Source organism: Rissa tridactyla, chromosome W (assembly GCF_028500815.1).
Source record: "Rissa tridactyla isolate bRisTri1 chromosome W, bRisTri1.patW.cur.20221130, whole genome shotgun sequence".
NCBI lineage: Eukaryota > Metazoa > Chordata > Aves > Charadriiformes > Laridae > Rissa > Rissa tridactyla.
This window is the reverse complement of record NC_071496.1, coordinates 22456280-22468534: the sequence shown is the minus strand read 5'-3', so window position 1 is coordinate 22468534 and position 12255 is coordinate 22456280. Positions and strand designations below refer to the sequence as shown.

The following is a 12255-nucleotide window of genomic DNA, read 5'->3' as shown; positions in this document are numbered from 1 at the left end:
AGGAGGCTGTCCCTGTGTGCCGAAAAACAAGTAGGCGGGGAAGGAGACTGGCCTGGCTAAATAGGGACCTTTGGCTGGACCTCAAGAACAAAAGGAGAGTCTATGACCTCTGGAAGAGGGGTCAGGTCTCTCATGAAGACTATAAAGATGTAGTGAAGCTATGCAGGGAGAAAATTAGGAGAGCCAAAGCGCAGCTAGAGCTCAACCTAGCTACAGCTGTTAAGGATAACAAAAAATGTTTCTATAAATTCATTAACAACAAAAGGAGGATTAGGGAAAATCTCCCTCCCTTACTGGATGCAGAGGGAAACATAGTCACAAAGGATGAGGAAAAGGCTGAGGTGCTCAATGCCTACTTTGCCTCAGAACTAACTGTTCCCTGGGCACCCAGCCTCATGAGCTGGGAGACAGGGAGGGGAAGCAGAATGAGGTCATCACAATGAAAGAGGAAGTGATCAGTGACCTGCTATGCCGCTTGGATGCGCACAAGTCTATGGGACCGGATGGGTTACACCCAAGAGTGCTGAAAGAGTTGGCAGACATGCTTGCCAAGCCACTTCCCACTATCTACCTGAAGTCATGGCTAACTGGGGAGGTCCCAATGGACTGGAGGGTAGCAAATGTAGCGCCCATCTACAAAAAAGGCAGAAAGGAGGATCCGGGAAACTATAGGCCTGTCAGTCTGACCTCGGTAGCAGGGAAGGTCATGGAGCAGATCATCTTGAGTGCCATTACAAGTCATATAATGGACAAGCAGGGGATCAGGCCTAGTCAGCATGGGTTTAGGAAAGGCAGGTCCTGCCTGATGAACCTGATCTCCTTCTATGACAAGATGACCCGATTATTGGATGAGGGAAAGGCTGTGGACACTGTCTACCTAGACTTTCGAAAAGCATTTGACACTGTCCCCCATAGAATTCTCATGGAAAAACTGGCGGCTCATGGCCTGGATGAGCATACGATCTGCTGGATCAAGCATTGGCTGGATGGGCGGTCCCAAAGAGTGGTGGTCAATGGAGTTAAATCCAGCTGGCGGCCGGTCACAAGTGGTGTCCCTCAGGGCTCAGTGTTGGGACCATTTCTGTTTAATATCTTTATTGATGACCTTGATAAGGACATAGAGGGTATCATCAGCAAGTTTAAGCGGGAGTGTTGATCTGCATGAGGATAGGGAGGCTCTACAGAGAGACTTGGATAGATTGGACCGATGGGCCAATTCTAATGGAATGAGCTTCAACAAGGCCAAGTGCCGGGTCCTGCACTTGGGCCACAACAACCCCATGTATCGCTACAGGCCTGGGGAAGTGTGGCTGGAGAGCTGCCTGGCAGAAAAGGACCTGGGGGTTCTAATTGACAAGCGGCTGAACATGAGCCAGCAGTGTGCCCAGGTGGCCAAGAAAGCCAATGCCATCCTGGCTTGTATTAGAAATAGTGTGACCAGCAGAAGGAGGGAGGTGATTGTCCCCCTGTACTCAGCACTGGTGAGGCCACACCTTGAGTATTGTGTCCAGTTCTGGGCACCTCAATACGAGAGAGATATCGAGGTGCTGGAGCGAGTGCAGAGGAGGGCAACGAAGCTGGTGAAGGGCCTGGAGAATAAATCTTATGAAGAGCGATTGAAGGAGCTGGGACTGTTTAGTTTGAGGAAGAGGAGGCTGAGGGGAGACCTCATCACTCTCTACAACTACTTGAAAGGCCATTGTAGAAAGGTTGGCGCTGGTCTCTTCTCACAGGTAATTAGCGATAGAACAAGAGGGAATGGCTTCAAGCTGCAGCAGGGTAGGTTTAGGCTGGACATTAGGAAAAAGTTCTTCACAGAAAGAGTGGTTAGACACTGGAATAGGCTGCCCAGGGAGGTGGTGGAGTCACCATCCCTGGATGTGTTTAAGACTCATTTGGATGCGGTGTTAAGGGATATGGTGTAAGGGAGAACTTTGTAGAGTGGAGTTGATGGTTGGACTCGATGATCCCAAGGGTCTTTTCCAACCTAAATGATTCTATGATTCTATAATGTCTGTGGGACGGGATGCTAGTGAGGTCCCTCCGTCTGCTGACTCAGTGAAGGCAGGGGATGGAGATTCATGCAGCAGCAGAGACGCAAGTGTCATTGATGGGTTAGAAACTATGGCTGTGCCTGGGAACGTACAGGTAGGAGTTAAGGATGCACACAGCATGGGCGACAAACAGGAGGAGCTGGAAGCCATTGTGCAGCAGGAAAACTATGATGTAGTTGCCATCACAGAAACGTGGTGGGATGACTTGCGTGACTGGAGTGCTCCATTAGATGACTACAAACTCTTCAGAAGGGACAGGCAAGGAAGGAGAGGAGGTGGGGTGTCGTGGGTGGAGTGATTAACTTCACTCATAAGAGAGAAGCAGTGAAATATTTATTAACATAAAACAGTGATTTAACAAAGTTAGTAGTGAATGCGACAGTGTTTTACAAGATTCGATGCCAGGGTACGCTTGATTATTTACTGCATAGAGGCCAGGGTCAGACAAGCTCTCAGGGAGACCCTCCCGTTGAGTCACAAGGCTCAGAAAGGACCCCCTTGCTTTCTAAACTCCTTCTCAGAGAGGAGTCTAGGTGCGGCTGGATCCAATCCTAGTCCCAGACTTGGTCAACAGTTTATGTCTAAAGGATTATATATGCACAATCAATCCTTTATATCACTTAGCTAAGATTTCAAAGTTTAGCATGCTATTAGTCACTTACCGAGAATCTGTTGCAGCAAGGAATCTCTCAACCTCGAGGAGAAGAACCTTAAGTGAGCATCCCCACTCAAGGGGAGATCCTGTTGTGCAGCCCGCTGCCGTGCAGGAGAGCTCAAAGGGCTCTTGGGCTGTCCACTATTTATGGAGTAAGATAATTGACCTATAGTCATATTTGCATGGGAACAAGATACCTAGGTCCCCACTCCAGACAGTGTTCTGACTGTGTTGCCAGCCATCTCCCAAAGTCCAGGTGCAACTCATAACAACTCCCACTGATGGTTATGGCTTGAGCAGGAGCAGGGGGTGGAGGGGAGAGCACACTGCTACATGGGGTGGCTCTGTATGTTAGGGAATGTTATGAATGTCAAGAACTTAATGATGGTGACAATAGGGTTGAGTGTTTATGGGTAAGAATCAGGGGGAGGGCCAACAAGGCAGATATCATGGTGGGAGTCTGCTATAGACTGCCCAACCAGGGTGAAGAGGCAGATGAAATATTCTACAAGCAGCTGTGAGAAATCTCAAGATCACTAGCCCTTGTCCTCATGGGAGACTTCAACCTACCAGATATCAGCTGGGAACACAATACAGCTGAGAGGGAACAGTCTAGGAGGTTCCTGGAGTGTGTTGGGGATAACTTCCTGACAACAGATGGTGAGGGAGCTGACTAGGGAAGGTACCCTGCTGGACCTGTTGTTTGTAAACAGATAAGGACTTGTGGGGATTGTGACAGGTGGAGGCTGTCTTGGGCATAGTGATCATGAAATGATAGAGTTTTTGATTCTTAGAGAAGCAAGGAGGGGGGGGTCAGCAGAACTGCCACCTTGGACTTCTGGAGGGTGGACTTTGGTCTTTTCAGGAACCTGCTTGACAGAGTCCCTTGGGAGGCAGTCCTGAAAGGCAAAAGAGTCCAGGAAGGGTGGATGTTTTTCAAGAAGGTAGTCTTAAAGGCACAGGAGCAGGCTGTCCCCATGTGCCAAAAGACGATTCGTTGGGGAAAAAGTGGCCTGGCTGAATAGAGAGATATGGTTGCAACTCAGAGAAAAAAGGACAGTTTATGCCCTTTGGAAGAAGGGGCAGGCCACTCAGGAAGACTACAAAGATGTTGTAAGGCTATGATGTAGGGAGGAAATTAGAAAGGACAAAGCCCAACTAGAACTTAACCTGGCTTTGGATGTTAAGAACAATAAAAAAAGTTTCTATAAATACATTAGGAATAAAAGGAGGACTAAGTAGAATCTCCATCCTTTATTAGATGGGGGCAGTAACATAGTGACAAAGGATGAGGAGAAGACTGAGGTACTTAATGCCTTCTTTGCCTCAGCATTTAGTAGTAGGACCAGCTGTTCCCTGAGAACCCAGACCCCTGAGCTAGAAGATGGGGTGGGGAGCAAAATGAAGCCCCCATAATCCAAAGGGAGATGGTAAGGGACCTGCTCCAGCACCTAGACATACACAAGTCTATGGGGCCAGATGGGATCCACCCGAGGGTACTGAGGGAGCTGGTGGAAGTGCTCACTGAGCCACTTTCCATCATTTATCAGCAGTCCTGGCAAACCGGGGAGGTCCCAGTTGACTGGTGTCTAGCAAATATGACTCTCACCCACAAGAAGAGCCAGAAGGAGGATCTGGGGAACTACAGGCCTGTCAGTCTGACCTTGGTGCCTGGGAAGGTTATGGAAGAGATCATCCTGAGTGCCATTATGTGGCACATGAAGGACAATCAGGCCCAGTCAGCATGGGTTCATGAAAGGCAGGTCCTGCTTGACACACCTGATCTCCTTCTATGATGATGTGACCCACTTGGTGGATGAGGGAAAGGCTGTGAATGTTGTCTACCTAGACTTTAGTAAAGCCTTTGGCTTGGAAGGGAGTACTCTTCGCTGGGTAAAAAACTGTCTGGAGGGCTGGGCTCAGAGAGTGGTGGTCAATGGAGATAAAGTCAGTTGGCAACCTGTCACAAGTGGTGTTCCCCAGGGGGCTTGGTATTGGGGCTAGTTCTCTTTAATATCTTTATCAATGATCTGGATGAGGGGACTGAGTGCACCTTCAGTAAGTTTGCAGATGACACCAAGTTAGGTGGAAGTGTTTATCTGCTTGAGGGTAGGGTGGCTTTGCAGAGGGATCCGGACAGGCTGGATCGATGGGCCAAGGCCAATTCCTGCACTTGGGTGACAACAACCCCATGCAGCGTTACAAGCTTGGGGAAGAGTGGCTGGAGAGCTGCCTGGCAGAAAAGGACCTGTGGGTGTTGGTCGACTTGTGTCTGAATATGAGCCAGCAGTGTGCCCAGGTGGCCAACAGCATCCTGGCCTGTATCAGGAACAGTGTGATGAGTAGGACTAGGGGAGTGATCATCCCCCTGTACTTGGCACTGGTGAGGCCCCACCTCGAGTACTGTGTCCAGTTTTGGGCCCCTCCCTACAAGAAAGACATTGAGGTGTTGGAGCGTGTCCAGAGAAGGGCTACAAAGCTGGTGAGGGGTCTGGAGAACAAGTCTTATGAGGAGCAGTTGAGGGAGATGGGGTTGTTTAGCCTGGAGAAAAGGAGGCTGAGGGGAGACCTTATTGCTCTCTGCAACTATCTGAAAGGAGGTTGTAGAGAGGTGGGTGTTGGTCTCTTCTCCCAAGTAACAGGCGATAGGATGAGAGGAAATGGCCTTGAGTTGCACCAGGGAAGGTTTAGATTAGATATTAGGAAAAAGTTTTACACTGAAAGGGTTATCAAAGCATTGGAACAGGCTGCCCAGGGAAGTGGTTGAGTCACCATCCCTGGAGGTACTTAAAAGGTAGGTAACATAGTGCTTAGTGATATGGTTTAGTGATGTTTTTTGTCATTGTTAGGTTGATGGTTGGACTTGATGATCTGAAAGGTCCCTTCCGACCTAGGCAATTCTATGATTCTAAGTACAGCAAAGTGACAATATATAAAATAGCTCATTCTGTCAAATATACAAAATCCTAGGTTTTAGTCTTACTAAGAAGAGTAAGCGAAGTCTGTAGTGTTTGGCTGCAAAGGATATGCATAAATAGAAGACTAAGTAACATTTAAAACTAAATTTAAAATGGCTGTATTCTAATCAAGTTGACAAACACATTAGCCAAACTGTACTCTAGATCTTCAAGGCCTGTACTCATACACATGCATGTTAAATTATGTAAGTCCACTTTGTCAGACCACTAGGGAAGTTTATTTTAGAAAAGTATTACATATGTAAAACTCATCTTTTTTCTTTATGGGGATATAATACATGAAGGTAAGTACAGATGAGAAGAAAATTTGTTCCAGAAATCTAGAGCTCGTAGAAGCTGTTCTTATATTAGATGTGAAGAAAAACAAAACAAAACGAACCCCCTGTAATACCATGACTTTTCTATACAGTGAAAACATTTTAGCAGATTTCATCTTCTTCCTTTCTGGAGCAGAGTCTAGGAAATCCCCTCCATTTTACACAGAGCAACAACAATTTTGTTGGGGTGTGGGGTTTTTTGTTTGTTTGTTTTTGTCTTTTTGTCAGGGTTGTGTTTTTTTTTTTTGCCCTTCATCTCCCCGGAGGGCAGGTTACAGGACTTCTGTGTAACTCCCCGTTTCTGTGTAACTGGCCAGTTAGACATGCTTCACAAGAACCTGGCAGGCAAGAGACGCTACTTCCTAAGCGGTGATTCATTTACTCCTGAATGGCAATTCAAGTACTCTTCATTAAGACTGCTTTCTAAAACCTGCTTGCCTCTGATGGAGACAGTAACACAAGCCACACTCCTCACAACCCCATGTTCCCTTCCGCAGGGCAAAGGGCCTGACAATGTCAACCCACCACATACACTGTAGAAACTGACAACCAAGGCAACCCACTGGCAGGTGGTCTCTGCCAGCTGGAGGGGGTGGGCAGAGGCAGGGAGTGCCATTTCATACAGGTACTTGAAGCAACAAGGAGATAGCAGCAAGAGGGACCCTCCCTGCATAATGCACCTCCACCAAGTCATCCCTGGACAGCACCATCAGGCTTTCCATCTCCCCAGAAGGGGCTATACAGAACAATGGGGAAATCAATAGAAGGCACCCAGGGTCCACAAGGCAGGAAGCACGAGGCGAAGCAGCCTGCTGAGCTCCCTCCCTCCCACACGTTTGGTGAATTAACCTTATCTTCCTGCTAGCAGAGAACAGGTCGAAAAATGTGATCTGATTTATATACACATCTGTAAAACAAGCTAGATGAAAATACACACTGTGTCTTTTTACTTTAACCTTTTTTAGCTTTTATCACTATCTGCTGGAAACAGGGATGTCTTTTTTTTTTTTTTTTTTGCTGCTCCAGAAATGGAAGTTATCAGTATAAAGGCCTAGACTATAGAAAAGAACTACTTACCTGTAACTGTGCTTCTTTAAGATATACATCTTTCAGCACATGTACTGACACAGAGCACAGTTATCTAGAGAACTACTGCAGAAGCATAAGCACATTCCTCCTGTCCTTCCCTCTGCAGCATGAAAGCAGCTGTGTAAGAGGGCATTCATTCAATGCCTCTCCACATTAGCATCTCCAGAAAATGAGGTGGCAGCTTAGGGGACAGAACTGAGAAGGCAGATCGCTGATCTGCAACATATCTCTAAAACAAATTACAGATAAATAATTCTCTTGTGACTGCTGCTTTACATATGCATTCAATAGAACAGGAAAATCGCTTCTTGGCCTTTTGGCTAAGATCAAGTGCAGTATCTGTTCTTATCAGTTTAATATCTGATACATCCTCAATGAGAGGACTTTAATCTTATTTATGAAGGAATTTTTCACCATAAGGGTGGTGCGACACTGGAACAAGTTGCCCAGAGAAGTTGTAGATGCCCCATCCCTGGAAGTGTTCAAGGCCAGGCCGGATGGGGCTTTGAGCAGCCTGGTCTAGTGGGAGGTGTCCCTGCCCATGGCAGGGGGGGTTGGAACAAGATGATCTTTAAGGTCCCTTCCAACCTAAACCATTCTATGAAATTTAATCCATATACTTAGAACGGTCTCAGAAGTCCTAGCTGAATAGATTGAAAAATTAATTTCCCAAAGGCCAATTTAAAAATTAAGTCTAGTTGCCTTTTTGGAAGATATATACACTTCCCCCCCTAATATTTACAATTTAATCAAAGTTGTTTTAAGAGGATTGACAGTTTACAGTTAAGTGACAATTTATTATCAATTCCTGCTTGAAGCACTAAGCAAGTGTAATTCAAGATCCTTTGCTATACAGGCCACACTAGATCAAATGGTCTCATCTAGCTGTAACAATCATTCCTTACCTACAGAAGTACAGGTTTCTTAGATTAGCATGTAATCATGGAAGAAGTGCATTCAATACAAATTTCCATTCTCTACAACTGCTTTCTCAGCAAAGTAGTGGGTAGGTCAACATCCAGTCAAGTGGCTGCAGACACAGCCATGCATCAAAAGAAATCTGTTTCTATTTGTAATACCCTTTTTAATGGTTATTAATCTGCAAAGTACTTGCCTGAAGCAAGTTTCAAAGTAAATATTTGGATTATGAATCCTCCTTTTATAACTTTTATTGTATGTAAATCTAGCAGTATAAAGATACTTGGTTTTAAAGCAAGTAAGTATAACGTTTATAGGGCTGGACTAGGGTTCAGAAATGCACGTTCTAGTCCTGGCTGAGTTTTGAAGTATTTGTATTTTATCCATCAAAAATACAAATAACGGTACTTCTCTGCTTTATTACTTTTTATTATTTATGGAAGATGCATTATATTTACTAGCAACTTCACTATTTGTTCAGAACCCTAAGCGTAGAAACTGTGGAAGTAGGTCAAGTAGGCTGAAGTAGAGGTGGCAAATCAACAATTTAGAGTGCAAGCAGTGCAGTACCTTCCTTGAGTTTTGGACAGAATGTCATCTTTTGTTCCTGTATCAACTACTAGACCTTGATCTGAATTGCCTTAAATATACAATCCCTAGTTCCCAAAATTTTTGTACAGGATGACTTAGTGTATTTCTTATCTACATTTAAGACATATTGTCTCCACAAGCTGACAGAGTATACATCTGGAGTCTGACAGCTACTTTTCAGGAAAAAAAGACACTGTACAAAAGATGCAAAATTAAACATGTAAGGCAGAGTCCCTTGAAGACACTATTACCTTACTGTAATGCATAGTTGAATGCAAAAAAAAAAATCTTTTTTTTAAAAGTAAAAATACAAGATCATGGAAATTATACCAAAAGAAACAAAAGCTAGTTAAATTTTCTTTTCCAAAACTACAACCTAAATGAGTATGTTAAATAAACATCCAGAAAACAGTTAGTGCTCACTGTATTAGCAGACACACAAGTTATTTCACCAAACAAATAACAGAATTATTTACAATATGTGTTTACAGTAGCTAACTTTTGGGAAATATTTCCCATTTGTTTTTGATTCACTCAGTCTAACCAATAACAGGTAACAGGACGAAGTACAACTGAGTTTAGCAACAAAAATGGTGTATCCTAGGAAGACTAACATGATTATATGGGGTCAAATAAGAGCAGTTGGCTTCAGAATGTTAAAATTTATGAAATATATGAATTTACTCAAACTACAAAGTTAACAAAAACTATATAAAATAACTAGAAGAATGGAAAAAGTTACAGGGGTTGCTGGAATGTTAGATATGTTACCTTCAAAAAATATATCAAGCACTGCACATACTCTTAGAGAAGTATGGGTTAAAATAGAACTACGTTCTTGTAGTCTTAAAGAACACGTCAAATTAAAGGATAGTTTTTGCTTGTAAAAGTTGAAAATAAGCTTTCCTAAACCAAAGGTCTTGAAAGCACCCAACTTCCAAAATAATGCTTGCTTTTTCACATATCAACATATAACATGTTTATTCCAGGAAAAAGAGTCCTGACCTTACTCATGTGTATTTTGGAAGAGGAAGGAAAAGGGAAAAAAAACAAAGCAAAAAACTCCCCACAAAAAAATAATAATTTGTATTTGGATCATATGCTCCTTAGTTAAAAAATAAATTAATAAAAAAATTAAATATCAGATCTAGTATATGGTAAAAAGGATAAATCCTAATGTATACTAAATCAAGCAAGCAATTAAATTTAAATCAAGTTATTCTTACCCTTCCCCCCAAGGGAAATTTTATGGGATGGTTCCTCATTAAATTTTAATTTCCATCATGATACTTTTAAAATCAATTTTATTGCAGCCAAAACATTGTTCATATACTTGTACATAAAATAAACTATGATATATACACAATGTTTTAAGTTACAGGGCATAAGTTTACAATTTTTGGCAGATTCTGTTTAACAAAATGGAAATTGTATAACTTTAGTACTTGGAGAAATTAAAATTCCTTATTTTGGTACAAATGTTTTGTGTCCCCCTGTATTCTAGCCATACCTAAACTGGTTTAATAAAATAACATTAATGTGTAACATCTCACTGTTTTCTCTTATGTTCTGATTCTAGACAGAATTTTTCATATGCTTCTTCAATTTCTGGATCCATCTTGTCATCAAGGTCATCAAAATACCTAAAAAAAAAAATATCACCAAAAATGTTAAGTTTATGTACAGATTTTCAGAAACAGTAAATAGGTGAAATATTTATGTATATGTCAAGAATAAAACAGAGCTTTATAAATAATAGTTAACTATAACATTTATAAAAGGGTCTGAAGAAGAAAAAAAAAATTATGGGTACTAGAGAAAACAAACAGAAACCTCAAAACAGCATAGATATGTACAAATTGCTACAGTGTTTGTCACCATTTTAGATCATCTTACGCTGTCCACAGGTTAAAAGACAGAAACAGTTTCCAAGATGATAGAAAAATGCAATCATAGAATCATAGAATGTGTTGGGTTGGAAGGGACCTTTAAAAGTCATCTAGTCCAACGCCCCTGCACTAAGCAGGGACATCTTCAACTAGATCAGATGGCTCAGAGCCTCATCAAGCCTGGCCATGAATGTCTCCAGGGATGGGGCCTCCACCAACTCTCTGGGCAGCCTGTTCCAGTGTCTCACCACCCTCATGGTAAAGAACTTCTTCCTAGCGTCTCATCTAAACCTACCCTGCTCTAGTTTAAAACCATTGGCCCTTGTCCTATCGCTACATGCCCTTGCAAACAGCCCCTCCCCAGCTTTCTTGTAGGCCCCCTTCAGGTACTGGAAGGCTGCTATAAGGTCTTCCCGGAGCCTTCTCTTCTCCAGGCTGAACAACCCCAACTCTCTCAGCTTGTCCTCATAGCATAGAAGCTCCAGCCCTCTGATCATCCTTGTGGCCCTCCTCTGGACCCCCTCCAACAGGTCCATGTCCTTCTTGTGCTGAGGGCTCCAGAGCTGGATGCAGTACTCCAGGTGGGGTCTCACGAGAGCAGAGTAGAGGGGGAGAATCACCTCTCTGGATCTGCTGGCCACAGTTCTTTTGATGCAGCCCAGGATGTGATTGTCTTTCTGGGCTGCAAGTGCACATTGTTGGCTCATGTCCAGCTTTTCATCCACCAGTACCCCCAAGTCCTTTTCTGCAGGGCTGCTCTCTATCACATCATCCCCCAGCCTGTATTGATAATGAGGGTTGTCCTGACCCAAGTGCAGGACCTTGCACTTGGCCTTGTTGAACTTCATAAGGGTTGCTTAGGCCCACTTCTCTAGCTTGTCCAGGTCCCTCTGGATGACATCCCATCCCTCTGGCCTGTCAACTGCACCGCTCAGCTTGGTGTCATCTGCAAACTTGCTGAGGGTGCACTTGATCCCACTGTCTATCTCATTGATGAAGATGTTGAACAGCACCTGTCCCAGTACGGATCCCTGAGGGACACCACTTGTCACCCCTCTCCATCTGGACATCAAGCCATTGACCACCACCCTCTGGATGCGACCATCCAGCCAGTTCCTTATCCACCAAACAGTCCACCCATCAAATCCATATCTCTCCAACTTAGAGATGTTGTGGGGGACCATGTCAATAATGCAATACAAGCTTTCCAAAATTTAATAATGCATTTGCACTGATGTTGTTAATATATGAAAGAAGGCAGCCTTAATTCACCTCCCTTTTGCATCTGCATTATATTACCTTCTATTACATGGTAACCAGTCTTTCAGAGGAGATCTGTCTCATTTAGGTCAGAGAAAAGACTGGATCCCATTAATGATAATCAGTATTGCGCAGAGTGGAGACTACCACAGAGCTTCAAAATAAAGCTGTGAAGTGATGGGGATCACTTAACAGCTTGCTTTCTCCTCACAGTTATTGGGAAGTACCTTGAGTGTTCCTTGTTTTCTCTAGGTCTAACTGGAGTGTTCATCACCATAAACTAGGACAATGGAGTTGTAGCTTGAACATGATAGTGTATATAATTCTAAACAGCCTTAAAAAAAGTCAACAGCTATTGACTCTCTCAAGAAGTGTGTGTTACTTTCAGGTGCCCAGTTTATTATCTTCTGTGCCTTAGTTCCCAACAAGGGAATCAGCATGCACATTAAAGAAGCTGTCTACATACTTATTTTATTTGTTCCTCCTTTCCTGTAGGAGTGTAGA

General features: G+C 43.5%; 1 protein-coding gene and 1 pseudogene across 1 annotated transcript in view; one reads left to right on the top strand and one right to left on the bottom strand.

Moving 5' to 3' along the window:
- The first annotated feature begins 7393 nt into the window (after window positions 1-7393).
- LOC128902143 (U2 spliceosomal RNA) lies at window positions 7394-7504 on the top strand (annotated as a pseudogene).
- A 1448-nt stretch (window positions 7505-8952) lies between these two features.
- LOC128901973 (polyadenylate-binding protein-interacting protein 1-like) overlaps window positions 8953-12255 on the bottom strand; it is a 34985-nt gene continuing 31682 nt past the window's right edge. Inside the window, exon 11 of the mRNA XM_054184190.1 lies at window positions 8953-10245. Within this exon, the coding sequence (XP_054040165.1) occupies window positions 10152-10245 (94 nt within the window). The 3' untranslated portion in view covers window positions 8953-10151. The remainder of the gene's footprint in view (window positions 10246-12255) is intronic.